The 25,800-nt window shown below is 44.8% G+C and overlaps 1 protein-coding gene across 4 annotated transcripts in view; it reads right to left on the bottom strand.

Annotated features, from left to right (window-relative positions):
• Nucleotides 1-9,779: 9,779 nt before the first annotated feature.
• Nucleotides 9,780-25,800, bottom strand: part of NFKB1 (nuclear factor kappa B subunit 1) — a 151,276-nt gene continuing 135,255 nt past the window's right edge. For all 4 annotated transcript variants that reach the window (XM_077277994.1, XM_077278011.1, XM_077278020.1 and 1 more), the window contains 2 exons: nt 14,116-14,260; nt 9,780-11,799 (listed from right to left, as the gene is read on the bottom strand). In XM_077277994.1, coding sequence (XP_077134109.1) covers nt 11,621-11,799; nt 14,116-14,260 — 324 coding nt within the window. In that variant the 3' untranslated portion in view covers nt 9,780-11,620. The remainder of the gene's footprint in view (nt 11,800-14,115; nt 14,261-25,800) is intronic.

Raw genomic sequence — 25,800 nt, 5'->3', positions numbered from 1 at the left:
TCAAGAATAAAAAGGCTAGACTGGACTTTGCTAAAAAACATCTAAAAAAGCCAGCACAGTTCAGGAAGAACATTCTTTGGACAGATGAAACCAAGATCAACCTCTACCAGAATGATGGAAATAGAAAAGTATGGCGAAGGCTTGGTACAGCTCATGATCCAAAGCATACCACATCATCTGTAAAACACGGCGGAGGCAGTGTGATGGCTTGGGCATGCATGGCTGCCAGTGGCACTGGCTCACTAGTGTTTATTGATGATGTGACACAGGACAGAAGCAGCCAAATGAATTCTGAGGTATTCAGAGCCATACTGTGTGCTCAGATCCAGCCAAATGCAGCAAAACTGATTGGTCGTCGTTTCATACTACAGATGGACAATGACCCAAAACATGAAGCCAAAGCAACCCAGGAGTCTATTAAAGCAAAGAAGTGGAATATTCTTGAATGGCCAAGTCAGTCACCTGATCTCAACCCAATTGAGCATGCATTTCACTTGTTAAAGACTAAACTTCAGACAGAAAGGCCCACAAACAAACAGCAACTGAAAACCACCGCAGTGAAGGCCTGGCAGAGCATCAAAAAGGAGGAAACACAGCGTCTGGTGATGTCCATGAGTTCAAGACTTCAGGCAGTCATTGCCAACAAAGGGTTTTCAACCAAGTACTAAAAATGAGCATTTTATTTAAAATTATTGAATCTGTCCAATTACTTTTGTTCCCTTTAAAAACAGGGTGGCACATGTTAAGGAGCTGAAACTCCTAAACCCTTCATCCAATTTTAATGTGGATACCCTCAAATGAAAGCTGAAAGTCTGAACTTCAACTGCATCTGAATTGTTTTGTTTAAAATTCATTGTGGTAATGTCTATAACCAAAATGAGAAAAATGTTGTCTCTGTCCAAATATATATGGACCTAACTGTACTTCTTGATTGTGCGATGATCACGATGAAGTGTCTTGGGAATGTTGATTGTAGTCATGCCTTGACCTAAATACTCCACAATTTGTTGCTTCTCAGCAGCCGACACATCCTTTTTCTTTCCCATTTTGGCAAAAAATGTAGGCTGCTTAATAATGTGGAACAGCCTTCTTAAGTAAGTAGTCTTGCCTTTATTTGGACACACCTGCCAAACTAATTTGCACAGGTATCTGCAATTGCTTTCAGTGATATAAAGAGCCCTGACACACATCACCATCAATGAGTTTAAATGACAAACAAAAAAATTCTAACCTTATCACTCCTAAACTCTTTGTGCATAATAATTTGGAACACAGTGTATTAACCAATCTCAGGCCATGTGCACACGTTCAGGATTTTTCGCGTTTTTTTCGCGTTTTTTCACTATAAAAACGTGATAAAAAGGTGAAAAAAACGCTAACCTATGCCTCCTATTATTTACAGTGTATTCCGCATTTTTTGTGCAATCCGCATCGCGGAAGAAAAAGCAACATGTTCATTAAAAATGCGGAATTGCGGGGATTCCGCACACCTAGGAGTCCATTGATCTGCATACTTCCCGCACGGGGCTGTGCACACCATGCGGGAAGTAAGCAGACTATGTGCGGTTGGTACCCAGGGTGGAGGAGAGGAGACTCTCCTCCACGGACTGGGCACCATATAAGTGGTAAAAAAAAAAGAATTAAACCTTCGATGTCTTCCCGCCTCTCAGGTGCATGCTGCCGCTTCGGTTCCTGTAGCTGGTGTGCGGTGAAGGACCTGCGATGACGTCACTGTCCTGTGATTGGTCGAGACCGGTCATGTGACCGCTCACGTGACCGCGACGTCATGGAAGGTCCTGCGCGCACACACCATCTATACGGAACGGACGCCGCTGAGGTCTGCAGGTGAGTATAAGCATTTTTTTATTTTTTTTATTTTTAAACATTCTATCTTTTACTATAGATGCTGCATAAGCAGCATCTATAATAAAAAGTTGGTCACACTTGTCAAACGCTATGTTTGACAAGTGTGACCAACCTGTCAGTCAGTTTTCCAAGCGATGCTACAGATCGCTTGGAAAACTTTAGCATTCTGCAAGCTAATTACGCTTGCAGAATGCTAAAAAAAAGCGAAAAAAACGGAAAAAACACGCAAAAAAAAAAATGCGGATTTCTTGCAGAAAATTTCCGGTTTTCTTCAGGAAATTTCTGCAAGAAATCCGGACGTGTGCACACACCCTTACTCCTTCACCATGTTTTCATATGCCCTAAGGGTATGTGCACACGCTGCAGGTGCTGCAGTGGATTGGCCGCTGCGGATTCGCAGCAGTTTTCCATGAGTGTACAGTACCATGTAAACCTATGGAAAACAAAATCCGCAGTGCACATGTTGCAGAAAAAATGCGTGGAAACGCTGAGTTGTTTATTCCGCAGCATGTCAATTTTTCGTACGGATTCCGCAGCTGTTTACACCTGCTCCTCAATAGGAATCCGCAGATGTAATCCGCACAAAAACCGCTGTAAATCCGCAGTGGGAATTTCCTGCAGATTTACCAAAATCAGTGCGGAAAAATCCGCACGCCTTTCTGCAACGTGTGCACATACCCCTACAGTGTTTGCTCCACTAATCCTCCTCTCCTTCGCTCTACCCAAACCCCAAGCACCCTCTAACCAAATAATCATCTCCACTTTCCTCCTCACCAGCCCTGCTCCTCAATCTCAGATGTGTCCTACTAAAACATAAAACAAGCCGGCCACTCTCCTTCTACCACCTGCTCTCCCTCTCTCTACTTCTTCTCACTGCTAGTGACATATTTCCCAATCCTGGACCCCCACGGCTCATACCTCCCATTAATTCCCCCTCCTACCGCTCCCAATCTAATATGAACTACCACACTCTCTCCAACGTAAAACCCGTGCCCCTGACACCCACCCCCCTGCTCCCTCTCTCCGGAGCACTCTGGAATGCCCGCTCCATCTGCAATAAGCTTCATGTGATTCATGACCTTATTTTGATACTGCATTATTTGTCTGTACACCTTTCTCCTTTACTGAATACTACTTGACATCACTTTAGGGGTAGAGTTTAGTAATGAGCGAACGTTCTCAGATAAGGTCTTATCCGAGCATGCTCGTGTCCTAACAGTGTCTTGGGCATGCTCCAAAAATATGTTTGAGTCTCTGCGGCTGCATGCCAAAAACACTTGGATGGCACACGAGCATGTTTGCTCATCAGTAGTAGTGTGCATTCATGCTTATCTTTAATGTCCACTACATTTACATGCATATTGGTTATCATGACTGGTATATGGGTCATTTGTCTTATGGGGCCATTAAAAATGTGTAATAATCATCCTGCAAAAAAACAAAACAAAACCTTTACATGGCTCTCTTGACTGAAAAAATAAACCGGGCACACTTGGAGACTTCAGTAAGGAAATATATAAAACAAAAAAAATGTGCTGTTCCATCGAGTCCCAAAATGACTGAGTTTTAAGGGGTTAAAAAATAATCCTAAAACCAGTAAGTTTTCACTCTGGCCACTAAGACATTAGGTGGGCACTTTCTTTTTATTGCAAATGAAAGGGAACACGTTACCTTTAAATGGCCAGCCAATTACTTTAATAAATAGGTTTCTTTTAATCACTGCTTTTGCTCTCTCAAGTGCTAGAAAATTGACCCATGTTTTATATTTTATAAGAAACATTTCATAAGTATAAAATTGGGATTTTTGTGTACTCACGTAAAATCCTTTTCTCCGAGCCAATCATTGGCGGACACAGGACCATGGGTGTTATGCTGCTGCCACTAGGAGGACACTAAGTGAATATAGAAAGATTAACTCCTCCTCTGCAGTATACACCCTCCTGCTGGCTCTAATTGAACCAGTTCGGTAACAAAGCAGTAGCTTAAAACCATTAACAAGAATAAACTGTCAAAACCAAGAAAACAAACACAAGTCAATAGACTAACAGGGTGGCTGCTGTGTCCCCCCAATGATTGGCTCGGAGAAAAGGATTTTACGGTGAGTACACAAAAATCCCTATTTCTCCTATGCCTCATTGGGGGACACAGGACCATGGAACGTCCTAAAACAGTCCCTGGGTGGGGAACAACTGTTATTACCCCATGTACCAACGAGTTACAGATGTGGTACTGCCGCCTGCAGAATCCATCTAACGAGGGCCGCATCTGCAGAGGCCTGAAAATGAATACTGTAATGTTTTGTGAAATTATGCAAGCTGGACCAGGTCGCAGCTCTGTAGACTTGTTCTGCTGACGCCTGGTGCCAAATGGCCCAAGAGGCGCCCACTGACCGAGTGGAGTGTGCCTTAATCTCTGCTGGGACAGGTTCGCCCCTGACACGGTAGGACTCCTGAATAGCCAAGCAAATCCACTTGGCTATTGTGGCCTTTGAAGCGGCTAGGCCTTTCCTATGCACCTCCGGCAGCAGGAATAGGGCATCTGACTTGCGAAAAGATGCCGTCCGTGAGACATATCTCTTTAGGGCTCTCACTAGATCCAGGGTGTGAAGAGCCTTCTCGATACGATGTACTGGTGCCGGACAGAGTAAGGGCAAAACAATATCCTCGTTGAGATGTAAAGAAGAGACCACTTTCGGCAGAAAAGAAGGGGATGTCCTCAGAAGCACCTTGTCTTGATGAAAATTCAGGAAAGGAGCTCGGCAGGACAGGGCCACCAACTCCGAGACCCGCCTGATTGACGTGACCGCGACTAGGAAAGCTACTTTCCAGGACAGGAAAGTTAGAGATACATCCTGCAGCAGTTTGAAAGGGACCTCTTGTAAAACTCCGAGGACCAAATTAAGATCCCATGTTCCAATGGCATTTTATAGGGAGGCACCACATGAGACTCCCTGAATGAAGGTTTTAATCTGTAATCTGTTGGCAATCCTGCGTTGAAACAGAACCGATAAGGCTGAAATCTGCCCTTTGAGTGAGCTAAGCAGGAGACCTGACTCCAAACCGGTCTGCAGAAATTCCAAAATGGAAGGAATGGAAAACTCAAGAGAGTGTCCACGGTCTTTGTACCATGAGGTCTTCCAGGTGTGATGATAAATGCGCATAGAGGCGGGCTTCCTAGCACTAAGCATGGTGGAGATCACTTGAGAGAATCCTGCTTGAGCTAGAACCCAGGATTCAACGGCCACACCATTAAACATAGGGGCCCAGCATTCTGATGGTAAATAGGGCCCTGGGACAGCAGATCTGGGCGATCCGGCAGTCGCTAGTGGATGTCGGCGACGATATTGAACTAGTTCTGCGTACCACGCCTGGCGCGGCCGATCCGGCGCAACCAGGATCACTGGTACCCCCTCTGCCCTGATCTTTTTGATGACCCTGGGAAGTAAGGGGAGCAGGGGAAATACATACGGAAGCCAAAATTTATGCCACGGAAGGACCAGTGCGTCCGCTCTGATGGCAACTGGATCGTGGGACCGAGGTATGAACTCGGGATCTTTGGTGTTTAACCTTGAGGCCACCAGGTCCACATCCGGAGTCCCCCAGCGACAGCAGGTCTGCTAAAAAACCCGGATGCAGAGACCACGATGACTGAGAAAGTCTGCCCCCCAATTCTCTATGCCCTGGATGTGGACTGCCGAGATCACCGAGCGGTTCCTCTTGGCCCATCGGAGAATGTGACTTACTTTGATCATGGCTGCCCTGCTGTGGCTGTTGATGTATGCCACAGCTGTATGCCACAGCTGTGGCATTGTCTGACTGAATCCTGATGGGTCAACCTGTCAGGAGGTGATGAAAGCGCAGAAGGGCTAACTTGATTGCTCGTATCTCCAAAAAGGTTGATCGGCAGACACGACTCTCAAGAACACCAGCGTCCCTGTGCCATGTGATGGCGGAACACTGCCCCCCAGCCAAGAAGGCTGGTATCTGTGGTCACCACTAGCCAATGTACTGGAAGGAAGGACTTCCCCTGATCCAGCGTAGACTTTGTCATCCACCACCTGAGGGTCTGCTTGACCCGATGAGAGAGCTGCAATCGACGGTCGAGATAGAACAGATTCCTGTCCCAGGCCGCCAGAAGCGCATGTTGCAAGGAGTGGAGGTGTAGCTGTGCGAATGGAACCTCCTCCATAGCTGCTACTATCCTGCCGAGTACTCTCATACTGAAACGCAGAGAGTGAGGAAAAGAGTGGGAGAGCATCTGTGTTCCCCGCTGTAAGGCTAAGACCTTTTCCGGAGGAAGGATCACCAACCCTCGGGAAGTGTCCAGAATCATTCCCAAGAAAGGAATTAGCTGAGCTGGTACTGGCGAGGACTTTTTGAAGTTTATCTTCTAGCCCAGGCGAGAAAGTGTATCTATCATGATACTCACGCACTCCTTGCAGGCGTGAAAAAACTGTCCCTTGATCAGGAGATCGGCTAGATACGGTAGCACTACCACCCGCCGAGCTTGAAAGATGGCCATGGCATTCGCCATAACCTTGGTGAAGACTCTGGGGGTGGTGGTGAGGCCAAAGGGCAAGGCAGCAAATTGAAAGTGTTCCTTTCGAATCGCGAATTGTAGAAATGTTTGGTGAGGGAAATATCGGGATTTGAAGGTAAGCGTCCTGGATATCTATGGACGCTAGGAACTCTCCTTTTTCTATTGAAGCGATGACTGAATGGAGCGACTCCATTTTGAACCGTCATGACTCCATTCTGAACCGTCATACTCTGATGAACTTGTTCAACAGTTTTAGGTCCAGAATGGGCCGCACTGTTCCATCTTTTTTTTGGACCACAAATAGGTTCGAGGAAAAGCCCTTGGACCTTTGGTTTTGCAGAATTGAGATAATGACCCCTTCCTTTCTGAGCGCATTTATGGCTTGGAAGAACGCTGCTGCCTTAGCCTTGGGAGGAGAAGGCAGGAAAAAACGCATTGGTGGAAGAGACTAAAACTAATTTGTATCGGAGGACACCAGATCTCTGACCCACTCATCGTGAACGACCAAGAGCCAGGCTTGACGGAACAAAAGCAGACGACCGCCTACTTTGTTGGTGCCCCCGGATACCACACTGAGTCATTGTGCAGAGGATCTGTGTGATCTGGCTCCCTTGGGTCCAGACTGTTTAGGCCTGCTCTTCCAGAAATGGGTGGGTTTGTATGAAACCTGGCAACCTCCATCCCTACACGAGGCCTGCCCTGGTCCAGAAGAGATGGTTGTAGAGGACCAGCTGGGGTTGTTATGAAAAAAGCAGGTCCGAACTTGTTGGTTCCGAAATGGCTGAACCGGCCTATGCTGGGGAAGAAACTTGCTCTTCCCTCCAGTAGCGTCGGAGATTAGTTGATCAAGTTTTTCTCCAAATAAGTGACCGCTCTGATAGGGCAGAGAGGTTAAGGACTTTTTAAAAGCAGAATCTGCACGCCAGTCTCTGAGCCATAGTGCCCTCCTAATGGAGATGGTGTTTTCTGCTGCTTGTGAAGCGCAGTTAGCCGCATCCAAAGAAGTGGATACTGAGAAAACCCCGGCCCCAGATATCTGGCTAGTGAGGCATGCCGCCTCATGGTGGAGGTCAGTTTCCTGAATGGCTGCAGACAAGGTCTCAGCCCAAGAGACCATAGCCTTAGCCACCCAGGTTGCAGCAAAGGATGGAAAGCGCATAGCTCGAGGCCTCAAAGACTGACCAAGCAAGATTGTCAATTTGGCAGTCAGTAGGATTTTTGACTGCGGAGCAAGGATAGAAGAATTTTAGATGCAAGCCGCGATACGGGAGGATCCACTGGGGGGGGGGGGGGGGCTGTAACCAATCCTTTCTTACATCAGGAGCAAAAGGATATCTAGACTCTTGTCCGGTTGATCCCTATCTCTCTCAACAATGTCCTTAAATTCGGGGTGATTGCTAAACACCCTGTGAGGGCGTTTAGTCCTCTTAAAGGACACGGCGTGATCTGGGATAGATACGGGTTCCTCGTCCACCCTCAGACTCTTGTTGACTGACTCAATGAGGGAATCAACTGTCTCCTGATAATTCTGCGAGTCCTGATCTAAGGACACATCAGATTCGTATTCTGAATCATGTTCGCTACCAACCCCTGGAAAAGGGGAGCAAGAAGCCGAACTTACAGATGCTGAAGCAAGAGAAGGTTCGGGGGGATGTGCCTTGGGTCTTTTTTCTAGAAGCATGTGCACTCTTTGATAAAGTATGACCACTGCCGGATGACAAGTCTTGTCCGTCGGAAGAGTTTTTCGCAACAAACTGACGCCCTGAGTTGAGGAGTGGTCCCGGAGAGAGTCTATCGACTTGGCCAGAGAAGCCATAGACTGTGACAGGGCAGTAGCCCACTCAGGGGGACTAGGCTCACTAGGGCCAGTAGCAGTGGAGGGTGGTTCCTGGGCGCATGCCGGGTCTCAGGCCATGCAGAACGCAGTATTGTGGCCTCGGGGCAAAGAAACCTTGCAAGTGATACATGGGGCAAAGAAACCTTGCAAGTGATACATGAGGCAAAGAACACAGCATGTGTTTTGTTAGCCTTTTTGGATGCTTTAGATTGAGACAAAGTGTACCCTGGCATCCCTTGGAAAGCTGGTCTGAGAGAGAGGGAGGGATGTACCTGCAGAGGAAGGGTTAAGCTATGATTCTGAAGCTTACCCAGGTCCTGTGTCTTGAGTCCCCATGGGAGATACCGCTGTCTGTTGCCCACTCAGTGCTTCTGTCAGCGCTGATGTCCCTGCCGGTGTCCAGGCTTCGCTGCCGGAGGTGTAGGAAGATGGCTGCCCAGATAAGGAAGGCGCTTCTCGTTCTAAACGCAAGTACGGTGCCACCCCTGGTAGGCGGGGCCATTAAAAATACGGCCTATCCTGGCGAGAAGCCGGGGACTACATTTCTGGAGCCCGGTGAAAGTGTGGGCCACGGTCGTTCACTGCAGCGCCCGCCAAGCCTGCCAGAAGCTGGGGAGGGACCGGAACCCCGGCGCCGCTGGGGGCAATCTAAGAGGGGCTGTAGAGGTGTACAAAATGCCGCTGGACACTGGGACACCTCCCCAGGTTCAGGACCCCCTTCTCTGCCAGATGGAGCCTCTTCTACCAGCTGCAGTCTTACTCACTGAGTGCCAGGAGATGTAGCAGAGCCAGAGCTGCAGGTGTGCTGGTCCTAGGGTTCACGCTCAATCCACCATCCCCATAGACAAGGGGGGTGGAGAGAGCCTTTCTGCCTCCTTCCATCATCCGCTTACAATCAGTGGTGATGCAGTGGGGGGCTACACGGACACCAATGGAGGGCCTCTCTACATCCAGTGGGTTCACTCCCATAAGATGGGACATGACAAGATGTCCGGCTATAGGCCTGGCTCCAGGAGAGGGTACATAGAGACAACACTATGTGCTCGCCCGTTGCTGGTGTGGGGAGATCGGGACCCGAAAGAACTGTTGCCCCTAAAGTGAGCTCAGGTATGGAATCCCCCGTCGCAGGAGAGGGTACAGGGAGGCGACACTCCGCGTTCTCACCTGTTGATGATTCGGGGGAGATCGGAACCTTGAAAGGATCCATCGCCCCCTTCACTCCATTAATTAAAAAATAAAAATTTTACAGAAAAATCAAAACGGAAAATAACGTTGGGGTCTGAAAACCAGACCCAAGTGCCTCCTACAGACACTAAGCAAGAACTGGTTCAATTAGAGCCAGCAGGAGGGTGTATACTGCAGAGAAGGAGTTAATATTTCTATATTCACTTAAGGTCGTTCTAGTGGCAGCAGCATAACACCCATGGTCCTGTGTCTCCCAATGAGGCGTAGGAGAAAGAACAATTAGTATTGATTAATACTTATATCACTGGACCGTGAATATTTATATAATGTAAAAATTAAGAATCCAATTAGATGACGCTGGAGGAATTTTTTATTTTATTACAAAATGCACAATATAAAACCTTCTGAAAATATATAATATTAGGTCATTAAAAGAAAGACATAAAAATGGTTACAAGGTGTCAGCCTTGATATGTTTTACACAGCAACAAGTAAATAATCAGGTCGCAAACCGATCTACTGGCAAATAACTGGAGAAAATGGCAGAAAATCCCGAATTATTATATTATGTGCAACAAACCTCAAAAATGTGCAAACCTCCAAGTTCCTGCCTTATAACATAAGCGACCGACATTCATCATCTTTGGTTACACACTTGGAAGTGCTGTACAGTAGGGTAAATAAGTATTTGATCTCTTGCTGATTTTCATAAGTTTGCCTGCTGACAAAGACATGAACAGTCTATAACTTTGAGGGTAGGTTATTTTAATATTGAAAAATGGTATATCAAAAATAAAATCCAGAAAATCACATTACATAAATTATGTAAATTTATGTGCATTTTGCAGTGAGAAATAAGTATTTGATCCGTCTGTCAAACAAGACTTAATACTTGGTGGCAAAACCCTTGTTGACATGCAAAGCAGTCAGACGTTTTTTTGTAGTTGATGAGGTTTGCGCACATGTCAGGAGGAATTCTGGTCCACTCCTCTTTGCAGATCATCTCTAAATCATTAAGATTTTGAGGCTGTCGCTTGGCACCTCAGAGCATCAACTCCCTCCATAAGTTTTCTATGGGATTAAGGTCTGGAGACTGGCTAGGCAATCCATCACCTTAATGTGCTTCTTTTTGAGCCACTCCTTTGTTGCCTCGACTGTATGTTTTGGGTCATTGTCTTGCTGGAAGACCCAGCCCCGACCAATTTTTAATGTCCTAGCGGAGGGAAGGAGGTTGTCACTCAGGTATATGGCTCCATCCATTCTCCCATTGATGCAGTGAAGTAGTCCCTTGCCTTTAGCAGAGAAACACCCCCAAAACATAATGTTTCCACCTCCATGCTTGACAGTGGGGATGGTGTTCTTTGGGTCATAGGCAGCATTTCTCTTCCTCCAAACACAGCAAGTTAATGCCAAAGACCTAAATTTTTGTCTCATCTGACCACATCACCTTCTCCCAATCACAGAATCATCCAGGTGTTCAGTGGCAAACTTCAGACAGGACTGCACATGTGCCTTCTTGAGCAGGGGACCTTGCGGGCACTGCAGGATTTTAAACCTTTACGGCGTAATGTGTTAGCAATGGTTTTCTTGGTGACTGTGGTCCCAACTGCCTTGAGATCATTAACAAGTCCCCCCCCATCTTATGGTTTTGTATCCCATTCCAGCTTTATGCAGGTCTATGATCTTGTCCCTGACATCCTTATAAAGCTCTTTGGTCTTGCCCATGTTGTAGAGGTTAGATTCTGACTGATTAATTGCGTTTGTGGACCGGAGTCTTCTATAAAGGTGACTATGTAAGACAGCTGTCTTTAACGCAGGTAATAAGTTGATTAGGAGCGTCTAACTGGTCTGTAGGAGCCAGAACCCTTAATGGTTAGTAGGGGACCAAATACTTATTTCTCACTGCAAAATGCAAATAAATTTATAGAATTTATACATTGTGATTTTCTGAATTATATTTTTTATATTGTCTCTCAATGTTAAAATTAACCTACCCTTAAAATTATAGACTGTTCATGTCTTTGTCAGTGAGCAAACTTACAAAATCAGCAAGGGATCATATACTTATTTCCCCCACTGTAAGTAGCAAGTCTATACACTGGCTCCAAGCCGCAAGCCTTTTCAGTGGCTCTAGTGCTTCCAGTGTAAAACATTCATGCTCAGAAAGCATAGTCCTTTCTTATTGAGCACAATTTAATTATTGCAGATGAGAGGAGCATCCTGTTCAGACTGGAGATCTACGAGTCCGGGCCCTGCTTTCTCAAATTCACAATGTGAAATGTTCAACTTTCTAAAGGACGTTTCAACCCCGCTGTCACACATACTCTCGTGGTACTGTAGTTTGTATTCATCTGATGCTGCAGACTTGGGATCTACGGAAAAGAGAATGGAAAAGAAATTCAGTGTCTGACCACTGTCACTTTGAGGTTATAACTCTGGAACGCTTCAACGTATCTCACTGATTCTGAGACTGTTTTTTCATGACATATTGTACTTCATGTTGGTGGTAAAATTTCTTAGATATGACTTGCGTTATTTGTGGGGGAAAAAAAATGGCAAAATTTTTAAAAATGTTGTAATTTTTAAACTTTTAATTCTTATGCCCCTACATCAGTCATCGCACAAATTAGTTAATAAATAACATTTCCCACATGTCTATTTTACATCAGCACAATTTTTGAAACATTTATTTTCGGTTTGGAAGTTAGAAGGGTTAAAAGTTGACCAGCGATTTCTCATTTTTCCAACAAAATTTATGAAACTATTTTGTTTTTAGGGACCACATCACATTTGAACTGACTTTGAGGGACCTATATGATAGAAAATACTCAAAAGTGACACCATTCTAAAAACTGCACCCCCTCTAGGTACTCAAAACCACATTCAAGAAGTTTATTAACCCTTACGGTGCTTCGCAGGAACTGAAGCAATGTGGAAAGAAAAAATTAACATATTTTTTTCACAAAAAAATTACTTTAGAAACAAACTTTATTTTCATAAGGGCAATAGGAGAAAATGGACCATAAAACATGTTGTGCAATTTCCTCTGAGCACACCGATATCCCATATGTGAGGGAAATCTACTGTTTGGGCGCACGGCAGGGCTCGGAAGAGAAGGAGCGCCATTTGACTATTTGAATATAAAATTTGCTGGAATAATTAGCGGACCCGATTTTGGAAAACACACCCCTCAAGGATTTTATCCAGGGGCATAGTGAGTATTTTGAACCTACTGGTACAACACGGAATTTGACATATTGAATATGCTGTCATTAGTGTTGAGCGCAAGTGCTCGCTATTCCAGTTTGCATAGGGTGCTCAGATATGCACCGAACATTGCTGGTGCTTGAGTGACATGCTCGAGTCCCTGCCCTGCATGTTTTACGGCTGTTAGACACCCCAAAAAAAACATGCAGGGATCCGTGATACTCTGTGCATACCCAAGTACCCGACGCAAACTCGAGTAGTGAGTACTTGCGCTCAACATTAGCCGACATTTTTATTTTTTTTACTTTTGAGGCAAAAAAACGACCCTAACGCCAACTGCAAAGAAAAAATAAATATATATATATATATATATATATATATATATACATATATCTTTTTATCTAACTAAGGGAGTAACAAAGGGAGATTTGATTTACTATTTTTTTTTATCACTGTGATGGGGTTCATCACAGTGATCAAAAGGAACCAATAGGGAAAATTTCCTATCGGCGCCGGGTACCGGTCGGCAGATCTTGGTCTGCCTTTTTTTTCACAGGAAGATGACACTGGGCCAGCGGACGGATCAGGAGGGACCGGAGGATGGCAGAGGTATTATTTCTATCTCTTCTGACATGTATATCACGTCAGAAAAGAGAGAAATAATTTTAACAGCGGGTACACTTATTTTTTTTGTGTGTGTAATCACCATTATTCACTGAATAACGGAAATCACAAGATCGGGACCATAAAAACTGGCCCTCATCATGTTCTTTGGGGTACCTAGACTTTCTGATCCTGGAGGGGGGGAGCACTACAGCCTTAATTTTGATCGCCGTTTTAAAATGAGAATGAGGGAATAAGTACCTATTTTAAAAGTACCTTTTAATGCGTATCGGCGATCATTAAGGGGTTAAAAAGCAGGTTTACATGTTTGTTTGCTTTTTTATGTAAATTATAGACCAGAGACCATTTGCTCTAGAATTAGTAGTGTAGCTTAGCAGAATGTGGAATGGCTGCCCCAGGCTCATTTACCTGGAGAGGCCTACTAGAAAAATGGTGCCCTGCCAGCAGAATGTACCTTTTTCCTAACTAGCAAGGCAGTCCAGGTTCTATGTACAGCGGACCACATAACAACGAGCTCCACCTCCTCAGAATCTCGACTCAGGCAATCTATAACCTTTTAAGTTCTACACCGTCACAGTTGCAATGTAGCAAGATCATGCTGTCATCTTCAGCATAGTCACTAACCTAGTGGCTCTCACATATATCTATATATTTTGATTAATAGTTAAAACAAAAAGAAAACACTATATAAATTGGGCATCGCTGTAATCATATTGACCTGCAGAATATACCATATTAGGGTGTGTCTCTAAGTAAGTCTCTATTCCAGTTAATACATGTTTATAGCTTGAGGTCCTTCTCTCTGGGCTGGATACCTCTGTCCTGTCTACAGACAAGGAATACAAGGACATGCTCACCTTTTTCTTCAGCCTCAGAAAGCGAGTCACAGGATTGGGGTATATGTTTAATGCTTGGCCGTGACTGCTCGATGATATCAACAGCTTCTGTGAATGACATTGTTTTCAAGGCAGTCAGAAGCTCCGCTATGGTTCCTCCGGAAACCTGTATTGTGGTAGCAAACATTAATTTGGAAAACATAAAGTAGCTGCTGTCACTTAACTTTTTTAGGACTTAACCCCTTTACCCCCAAGGGTGGTTTGCACGTTAATGACCGGGCCAATTTTTACAATTCTGACCACTGTCCCTTTATGAGGTTATAACTCTGGAACGCTTCAATGGATCCCGGTGATTCTGACATTGTTTTCTCGTGACATATTATACTTCATGTAAGTGGTAACATTTCCTTGACATTACTTGAGCTTATTTGTGTAAAAAAATGGAAATTTGCAAAAAGTTTGTCATTTTTGCAATTTTCCAACTTTGAATTTTCATGCCCTTAAATCACAGAGATATGTCACACAAAATACTTAATAGGGAACATTTCCCACGTGTTTACTTTACATCAGCACAATTTTGGAAACAAAATTTTTTTTTGTTAGGGAGTTATAAGGGTTAAAAGTTGACCAGCAATCTCTCATTTTTACAACACCATTTTTTTTAGGGACCACATTTGACATCAGTTTGAGGGGTCTATATGGCTGAAAATACCCAAGTGTGACACCATTCTAAAAACTGCACCCCTCAAGGTGCTCAAAACCAGATTCAAGAATTTTATTAACCCTTGAGGTGTTTCACAGGAATTTTTGGAATGTTTAAATAAAAATGAACATTTAACTTTTTTTCACAAACAATTTACTTCAGATCCAATTTGCTTTATTTTACCAAGGGTAACAGGAGAAATTGGACCCCACAACTTGTTGTACAATTTGTCCTGAGTACGCCAATACCCCATATGTGGGGTTAAGCCACTGTTAGGGCGCATGGCCGAGCTCGGAAGGGAAGGAGCGCCATTTGACTTTTCAATGCAAAATTGGCTGGAATTGAGATAGAACGCAATGTCTCGTTTGGAGAGCCCTTGATGTGCCTAAACAGTGGAAACCCCCCACCATTTTGGAAAGTAGACCCCCTAAGGAACTTATCTAGATGTGTGGTGAGCACTTTGAACCACCAAGTGCTTCACAGAAGTTTATAATGTAGAGCCGTAAAAAAATATATATTTTTTTCAAAAAAATGATTTCACCCCCAGTTTTGTATTTTCCCAAGGGTAAAAGGAGAAATTGGACCCCAAAAGTTGTTGTGCAATTTGTCCTGAGTACGCTGATACCCCATATGTGGGGGTAAACCACTGTTTGGGCGCATGGCAGAGCTCAGAAGGGAAGAAGTGGCGTTTTGGAATGCAGACTTTGATGGAATGGTCTGCGGTCATCACGTTGCGTTTGCAGAGCCCCTGATGTACCTAAACAGTAGAAACCCCCCACAAGTGACCTCATATTGGAAACTAGACCCCCAAGGAACTGATCTAGATGTGTTGTGAGAACTTTTAACCCCAAGTGTTTCACTATAGCCGGTTTCTCTTCCATTGAGACCTCCTTGGACCGCATGTTGTACGTTCACAGCAACAGCTTCCAAATGCACCTGGTATCAGCTACAGCCTTTTTGGCTGCTTAATTGATAATGAAAGCTTTTGAGATAACTGTCCAATTTCTTTTGGTCCCTTAAAAAGAGGCAGCTACATATTAGAGCTGTAAGATCCTAAACCCTTAGGCTATGTGCACACGTTGCGGGTTTTGCTGCGGATCTGCAGCTGTTTTCCATGCGTTGTACAGTACCATGTAAATGTATGGAAAACAAAATCCGCAATGCACATGCTGTGGAAAAAAAAGGCATGGAAACGCAGCTGTGTTTTTTCCGCAGCATGTCAATTCTGTGCTGATTCCGCTGCGGTTTACACCTGCTCCTCAATAGGAATCTGCAGGTGGAATCCGCACAAAAACCGAGGTAAATCTGTGGGTAATCCGCAGTGCAGTTTACCTGCGGATTTTGCAAAAACAGTGCGGAAAAATCAGCACACCAATCCGCAACATGTTCACATAGCCTCCCTCCAAGTAGTATGTGAATACGCTCAAATTAAAGCTGAGACTCTTCACTTTAAGCCCATATTGATTGTATAACTGCATCCTGAATAAGTGTTGGTAAACGGCTAAAATGCTAAAACTTGTGTTGCTGTCCAAATATATCTGGATCAAAACGTGTATCTCCAATCGCATCTGTTGTATCAGGTTGTCAGCCAGCACCTGCTGTGAATGAGTTGGGCACATGGCTTCTGTGCTCTTGCCATCCACTGCATGCAGCAATACATTCTGTTGAGGTCAGAAGGGCACACTTAGAGTAACAGTATGCCAATTTTTGTCAACTGTTTAATCTTTGGCGCATATAAGATGCTTATTGGGTTACTATGCAAACTGTATTATGTAACTGTAAGATGACTAAGAGGGGGGCTCTAGGGATTGATCTTCACAAAGCGCATAAATAAATATGACATACATAAAAGATTACCAAAAATTAGAATCTAAAGGCTTGATTCATCAAGACCAGCCTTTTTGAAGAAGGCTGAAGCTAGACGCTCCTGATTTATGAAGAAGCATACACCTATTGTTTTATCAAGTATGTCAGACGAGCAGCATACACTTAGTGTGCCTCGCCGTGAATCCTACTCCAGCCCCTGCTTGAGCAAAGATGCCAAAAGTTGCAAAATTTAGGCACATGTCTGAGTTGCATCTAAATGTTGAGACTTTTTAAAGCTTTTACACCAGAATTCTGGCGTGAAAGCTTTGGTGAATAGGGCCCGAAGATGTTAAATAAAAGTTAGACTATTCTTTGTATACAACGTCAATATATTCGACAGGACAATAAAGAAGTATTCAAAATCAATGTGATTGTAAAGTGCAATTGATCATGTTGACGCTGCACAAAGCTTATAATTCCTCACATAAAAGAGCAATGTACAGAAGACCTCAGAGCAGCTATTCCCAATATCTAGTGACCATCCTCTTCCTTCTCATCTAAAGGTCGTTATCTATCATCACTCATTTTACATCAAAGTAGGCCTCATGACAACTTTCTCAGAAATAACTGGCCATAGAAGCCAGTCAGTTTAGATTCTTTGTATATTGTGGTGTATAAATTAAACATGAACTCTGACACCTGATGACCAGATACAGTTTTTTACCCTTCGCCACGACAGCACCCCACATGAGAGAGAGGGATCCGCCCATAGGATTAGGAAACCTACAGAATAAAAGGAGGCGGTCCCCTCTCCTCCTCAGTTTAGGTTTCCTGTTCCTATAGGAATCCGAAGTACCTGCAGTCCAAGAGGATTCCTGGGCCATGCACCCACCTGCGTCGGTATCTGTGGGAACGGCAGGGGCTGCGGTTCCAGAAGCAGTGGCGGGGGAGCCCCTGCTTGCAGCCTCCCCCCTCGTCTGGCCAGCCATCCATGGTCCAGGTCCGGTCACAGTGGGTCCGCCCGGCTCCATGAGGACGCGCGCGCTGCAGCGGCCGGCTTAATACCTCTGGCCGCCGCATGGTGAGAGAGAGCGGCGCGTCTAACCCGGAAGTCGCCGGAGCACTTCCAGGTTGGTCCGGGGAGGCAGGAGATTCGGCGGCAGATTTAAAAAGCGGCGCTGGCGTCGGACCGGTGTGTGTGAGATGGCTCCACCGGCCGACGAAGCGCACTTGCCTGCAGCAGAGCAGCGTTCTCCCAGCAAGGAGAGAAGCGCTAGGAGCAGCACTAAAAGTGGTGGTCGACCTCCAGAAAAGAGATCTACCACCAAACAGAAGGATCACTTGCCAAAAAATCCGCCTCCAGAACCGGTACCTGTCAGCTTCACTGGGTGAGTTTTTAAAAGAGCCTCTTCCTATATGCTGATATATGTTCCTCCTGTATCCCCTTCCTCTAGACTAAGAAAAGGACGCACAAGTCCAAGCACAAGGAATGTGCCTTATGTACGCAGCCCCTCCCGGATTCTTATACCAAAAGGTTATGCTCAGAATGTATCATGCAAACCTTACGGCAGGAGAATATAATGACTCCATCTGATGTTAGAGCCATAATCTGGGAAGAAATGCAGGGTTTGGCGCATACAAGTAGCACCAGTACCCGTCAACCAAGCAGGTCCCGATCTCCAGCAAGTTCAGAATCAGAGGATGTACATAGATCCTCGGATGAGTCTGGATCCCAGCCGAGTTCATCCGAAAATGAAGGGGGGCTTTGTCTACCTAACAGCAGTGTAGACAACTTAGTAAGATCTGTCAGGAGCACAATGGGGTGCCCAGACGAGAAATGGAAAAAATCAGCTCAAGACATCATGTTTGCGGGGTTAGGACAGAAAAAACACAGATCCTTCCCCGTCATACCCACTATTAAACAAATAATGAAAAAAGAATGGGATAAGCAAAATACAAGAGGTTTCCTACCATCATCCTCTAAGAGACGCTATCCCTTCAGCGATGAGGAACTGAATTCCTGGTCAAAGGTGCCAAAGGTTGATACCGCAGTCGCTTCCACTTCTAAACAATCGGTCTTACCAGTTGAGGATTCGGGGTCCTGACAGACCCGTTAGACCGTAAAGCAGAAGCCTAAGGGTACTGTCACACAGTGCAATTTTGATCGCTACGACGGCACGATTCGTGACGTTCTAGCGATATCGTTACGATATCGTTGTGTCTGACACGCTACTGCGATCCGGATCCCCGCCGAGAATCGTACGTCGTAGCAGATCGTTTGAAACTTTCTTTCGTCGTCTAGTGTCCCGCTGTGGCGGCATGATTGCATCGTGTGACACAGGTTGTATACGATGTGCGCACAGTAACCATCGGCTTCTACATCGCAAATACGTCATGAAATTATCGCTCCAGCGCCGTGTATTGCAACGTGTGACCGCAGTATACGACGCTGGAGCGATAATTACACGACGCTGCAACGTCAGGAATCGTGTCGTCGTAGCGATCAAAATTGCACTGTGTGACAGTACCCTTACTAAAAAGATCGTGGGAGGCTAACACGGGGGCATTCAGGCCAGCTATATCTAGTACCTGCACTGCAAGGTCGCTACTAGTGTGGATGGAACAGCTGGAGGAACAAATTAGAGGTAGAACTTCGAGAGAGTCAATCTTGCTGAAAATCCCTCTAATTAAAGAAGCGATAGCATTCCTGGCAGATGCCTCTGTGGATTCGCTACGCCTAGCAGCCAGATCAGCCGGCCTAGTGAACACAGCCCGGCGAGCACTCTGGTTGAAAAACTGGAAAGGGGACGCACAGGCAAAAGCAAAACTTTGTGCGATCCCCTGCCAGGGTGAGTTCGTTTTTGGGAAAACGTTGGATGAACTCCTAAATAAAGCAGGAGAAAGAAAGAAAGGCTTCCCTAATCAATCTCTTCCATCTTACAGGAGAGCCTTCAGAAGACGCCCCTTTACCAGAAACAAACCGTTTGAACAAAGGGAGCGATGGGAGACAAAGGATCCAAAACAAAAAGGTGCTTTGTTTACCGGATCCTATAATCCAAAGGGTAACAGATACCGCTAACCATGAAGTGGGTGGCAGATTAAAATTTTTCTTTCCCAAATGGGAACAAATAACATCTAGCCAATGGATTCTGGACATTATACAATACGGTCTAAAATTGGAGTTTGATCGAATCCCTTGGGATTCTTTTATAGTAACATCACCAAAAGGACGGGAGCAACAAAGGGCTCTGGAATCAGAGATCCTATCTCTTCTATCTAAAAAAGTCCTAATAGAGGTTCCCCAGGATCAAGAAGGGAGAGGGTTCTATTCCCCTTTATTCTTGATCAATAAACCAGATGGTTCATTCAGAACCATCATAAATCTCAAAAAAGTAAATTCCTTTTTGCGTAATCATACTTTTAAAATGGAATCCATTAGTTCTACCATAAAACTCTTGTTCCCTAGGTGTGTCATGGCCGGGATACACCTAAAAGATGCCTACTATCATCTTCCCATACATGCCGAACATCAGCAGTACCTAAGGGTAGCAGTCATCTTGGCGGGACAGGTTCGTCACTTTCAATACGTAGCAATGCCATTTGGGCTTTCTATGGCTCCCCGCATCTTCACAAAAGTGATATTAGAAGTGATGGCTCATCTACGCCAAAGGGACACTTTGATAATACCCTACCTAGATGATTTTCTAGTAGTAGGAAATTCTATACTTCAATGTAAAATTCGATTATCTAATACGATCTCGTCCCTACAGGAGTTAGGTTGGATCGTCAACTTCGAAAAGTCCAGGCTGAATCCAGAAACCATTCAAACATTTCTAGGAATCCAGCTAGACTCCGTAAGTCAGAAATGCTTCCTCCCACAGTCAAAAAGAGTGACTATACAATCAAAAGTGTCAGAGGCAATGGACAACCCACACATGACACTAAGGACAGCTATGTCCTTACTGGGATCATTATCCTCGTGTATCCCAGCTGTACCGTGGGCACAATTTCATACCCATCAATTACAGTATGAAGTATTGTCGGCTCAGGGAAAAGAAGGACATCTGGAAAGTAAACTAACTCTTTCCAAAGATGTCATAGAATCCCTATCCTGGTGGCTAGATATGGAGCACCTTTCAAGGGGTGTACCATGGATAATAGGCCCTTCTAAGATAATTACTACCGACGCCAGCCCTATGGGGTGGGGTGCGCATATGGAGGATAGTCTGGCCCAAGATACTTGGGACTAGGCAGAATTAACATGTTCTTCCAATTGGAAAGAGTTAAGGGCGGTAGAATATGCCTTAAATCATTTTCTTCCACATATTCAAGGAGCACATGTAAGGGTTTTCTCGGACAATTCCACCACAGTGGCATATGTGAACCGTCAAGGTGGTACACGGTCGGGGAGTCTGATGACCATAGCAGCAGACATCTTCCAGCTAGCAGAGACTCATCTCGCATCCCTAACAGCCCTACACATCAGAGGTGTAGAAATCATCAAAGCAGACTACCTCAGTCGAAACATGTTACACCAAGGGGAATGGAACTTAAACAGAACCATATTCAAAATGATAACAAAAACATGGGGTATACCACAGATAGATCTGTTCGCCACAAGAGACAACAGACAAGTAAAAAGGTTCACTTCCCTGAACTTCATGGATCACCCAGACATGTTGGACTCTCTCCACTATCCTTGGAAGTTCAAACTGGCATACGCCTTTCTTTCGATGTCTCTGATTCCACTAGTGATCAGAAAAATCAGGAGGGAACGAGCAAGAGTAATCCTCATTGCACCTTTTTGGCCAAGAAGACTATGGTTCTCTTGTCTCCAGACCATGTGTCTATGCGACCCATGGATCCTTCCATCAGACAAGGAGCTGCTGTTCCAAGGCCCCTTTTTCCACCCGCAAGTGAAAGGTCTTCACTTGACGGCGTGGAATTTGAGAGGCAACTATTAAGTTCTAGGGGGTTTTCAGTGGAACTAGTAAACACCCTTTTACTGAGTAGAAAAAGATCTACCACCCTAATATATAGTAGGGTATGGAATCAATTCTTAGATTTTTATACAGTACCGTTCACTAAGCAAGTTCCGGTGACACCTATTCTAGAGTTCTTACAAAAAGGCCGAGAATTAGGGTTATCGGTAAATACCTTAAGAGTTCAGGTCTCGGCATTAGGAGCCCTATATGGATGCAATATAGCAGCTAATAGGTGGATCTCCAGATTTATAAAGTCTTGTGAATGTAGTAACCCGGTCCATATTCCACGTCTACCTCCGTGGGATTTAAATCTAGTACTAGAGGCCTTGACCGGCTCCCCATTTGAGCCACTAGATTCCATACCTTTAAATGTCCTAACATATAAAGTAGCCCTATTGGTAGCCCTAACCTCAGCTAGAAGGGTTAGCGACATCCAGGCCCTATCAGTAGACCCACCTTTCTTACTAGTATTTCAAGACCGAATAGTCCTAAAACCAGACCCCTCATACCTCCCTAAGGTGGCATCCACCTACCACAGATCACAGGAAATTTTTCTCCCTTCCTTTTTAGATTCCCCTGTAACTCCAGAACAACATAAGTTCCACACCTTAGATGTCAGAAGAGCCATCCTGACCTATATAAAAAGGTCTCAGACATGGTGGCAGAGTAGGGCTCTGTTTGTCTCCTTTCAGGGCCACAAGAAAGGACATGGGGTCACAAGAGCTACCATATCTCGGTGGATCAGAGAAGCTATCTGCTTGGCCTATACATCAAAGGGCGAAATTCCTCCAGTGGGTGTAAAAGCACATTCAACACGAGCCATGGCTTCCTCCTGGGTGGAACAAGCAGATATACCAATCCATTTAATATGTAAGGCCGCAACCTGGTCTACACCTTCTACCTTTTACAACCATTATAGACTTGATCTATCTACATCTTCTGACCTGACCTTTGGTAGAGCTGTTCTTAGTACAGTAATCCCACCCAGATAATGACTCTCTGAAAATCTCTCATGTGGGGTGCTGTCGTGGCGAAGGGTAAAAAGCCGGATTACTTACCGGTAATGCTCTTTTAATGAGTCCACGACAGCACCCATTTACTACCCTCCCTAATTATGCACAGTTTCTTTCTTTTAAGCTCACAAATAATGGTTGTATAGAGTTTAAGACATTTATGTTGCTGAATAAGAATTAATATTAAGCTTTTGCGGTTCCCTTTTTATACTCTTTAACCCCTTCATGACCCAGCCTATTTTGGCCTTAATGACCTTGCCGTTTTTTGCAATTCTGACCAGTGTCTCTTTATGAGGTAATAACTCAGGAACGCTTCAACGGATCCTAGCGGTTCTGAGATTGTTTTTTCGTGACATATTGGGCTTCATGTTAGTGGTAAATTTAGGTCCATAATTTTTGCGTTTATTTGTGAAAAAAATGGCAATTTTCACATTTTGAATTTTTATTCTGTTAAACCAGAGAGTTATGTGACACAAAATAGTTAATAAATAACATTTCCCGCATGTCTACTTTACATCAGCACAATTTTGGAAACAAAATTTTTTTTTGCTAGGAAGTTATAAGGGTTAAAATTTGACCAACGATTTCTCATTTTTACAACAAAATTTACAAAACCATTTTTTTTAGGGACCACCTCACATTTGAAGTCACTTTGAGGGGATCTATATGGCTGAAAATACCCAAAAGTGACACCATTCTAAAAACTGCACCCCTCAAGGTGCTCAAAACCACATTCAAGTAGTTTATTAACCCTTCAGGTGTTTCACAGCAGCAGAAGCAACATGGAAGGAAAAAATGAACATTTGACTTTTTAGTCACAAAAATGAAATTTTAGCAACATTTTTTTTATTTTCCCAAGGGTAAAAGGAGAAACTGGAACCCAAAAGTTGTTGGCCAATTTGTCCTGAGTACGCTGAATCCTCATGTGGGGGGGAACCACTGTTTGGGGGCATGGCAGGGCTCGGAAGGGAAGGCACGCCATTTCACTTTTTGAATGAAAAATTAGCTCCAATCTTTAGCGGACACCATGTCGCGTTTGGAGAGCCCCTGTGTGCCTAAACATTGGAGCTCCCCCACATGTGACCCCATTTTGGAAACTAGACCACCCAAGGAACTTATCTAGATGCATATTGAGCACTTTGAACCCCAAGGTGCTTCACAAATTGATCCATAAGAATGAAAAAGTACTTTTTTTTCACAAAAATTTTATTTTAGCCTCAATTTTTTTCATTTTTACATGGGCATCAGGATAAAATGGATGCTAAAATTTGTTGGGCAATTTCTCCTGAGTACACAGATACCTCACATGTGGGGGTAAACCACTGTTTGGGCGCACGGCAAGGCTCGGAAGGGAAGGAGCGCCATTTCACTTTTTGAATGGAAAATTAGCTCCAATCTTTAGCGGACACCATGTCGCGTTTGGAGAGCCCCTGTGTGCCTAAACATTGGAGCTCCCCCACATGTGACCCCATTTTAGAAACTAGACCACCCAAGGAACTTATCTAGATGCATATTGAGCACTTTGAAACCCAAGGTGCTTCACAAATTGATCCATAAGAATGAAAAAGTACTTTTTTTTCACAAAAATTTTATTTTAGCCTCAATTTTTTTCATTTTTGCATGGGCATCAGGATAAAATGGATGCTAAAATTTGTTGGGCAATTTCTCCTGAGTACACCGATACCTCACATGTGGGGGTAAACCACTGTTTGGGTGCACGGCAAGGCTCGGAAGGGAAGGAGCGCCATTTCACTTTTTGAATGGAAAATTAGCTCCAATCATTAGCGGACACCATGTTGCGTGTGGAAGGTATGTAGTGTATGTCAAGTTGGTGTGTGTGGTGTAGTATTCACCACACACACCAACCTGACATACACTATACTAAACTACACACCAACCTGACGTACACGCCATACACACCCACCTGACACACTACGTCAGGTTGGGGTGTGTGGTGTAGTGTACGTCAGGTTGGTGTGTGTGGTGTAGTGTACACCATACACACACACCAACCTGACGTACACTACGCCATACACACCAACCTGACACACTACGTCAGGTTGGTGTGTGGTGTAGTGTACGTCAGGTTGGTGTGTGTGTGTGGTGTTGTGTATATCAGCCTGGTGTGGGTGAGTTCTGTAGTGGAATATCAGGATGTGGCTAGTCCACGGACGTGTGATGAATTCTGAAGCATTCATTCAAACACAGTCCAGGTAACGAGTTTCCCTTCTTATCCCCCTTTTATAGCACACCCGGCACCTTTTTTTTGCTCTCCCCTCACAGGGAAAACGTTGCCCTGGTACCACACGGGAACCTTGAGTTCCAGGGGTGCTGGGGCCCGCTCCTTCCTCGCCTCCAAACATCAGGGCCTTTATCACCACCTCCTGGAACTGAAGGAAGGTGTTGTTGGTCTGGCCTGCACATCGTGATAGCACGTATGCGTTATGCAGTGCCATTTGTACGATGTGCACAGCCAGTTTTTTATACCACACCTTCGTTTTCCACATGGCACTATAGGGCTGGAGGACTTGATCAGGAAGATCAACTCCCCCCATGTGTTTGTTGTACCCCAGGGCACAGTCCGGTTTGTGGACCTGTGCTGGGGTACCTCGAACGGTGGTGGCCGTGGTGCCGGGACCATGGATTGTGGTCAAGAAAAAGACGTCCCTTTTGTCTTTGAACTTGACCACAAGCATGTTGCCGCTACACTGGGCTCGGCTCTCACCCTTTGGGAGAGCCTGCTCAATTAGCGACAAAGGGAGACCCCTCTTGTTTCTGCGCACAGTACCGCAAGCGACGGTAGCTCTGGCAGAGAGGGATTGAAAGAGTGGGATGCTTGTATAAAAGTTATCAACGTACAGATGGTAACCTTTATCAAGCAGTGGGTGGACCAAATCCCACACTATTTTCCTACTCACCCCCAGAACGGGTGGACATTCTGGGGGCTGGATACTGCTGTCCTTTCCTTGATAAACTCTAAAGCTGAGCGTGTACCCTGAGGTACTCTCGCAGAGCTTATAGAGCTTAATCCCGTACCTTGCCCGTTTGCTGGGCAGGTACTGACGGAACTGAAGCCGCCCTTTGAAGTGGATGAGGGATTCATCCACACAAATTTCCCTTTGGGGAATGTACACTGCAGCAAACTTGTTGCTGAAGTGTTCGATGACAGGCCGAATTTTGAACAGTCTGTCAAAATTCG

The sequence above is a fragment of the Ranitomeya variabilis genome, chromosome 1, assembly GCF_051348905.1.
Source record: "Ranitomeya variabilis isolate aRanVar5 chromosome 1, aRanVar5.hap1, whole genome shotgun sequence".
NCBI lineage: Eukaryota > Metazoa > Chordata > Amphibia > Anura > Dendrobatidae > Ranitomeya > Ranitomeya variabilis.
Note: the sequence above shows the minus strand (reverse complement) of the source record. Positions and strands in the feature narration are given on the sequence as shown.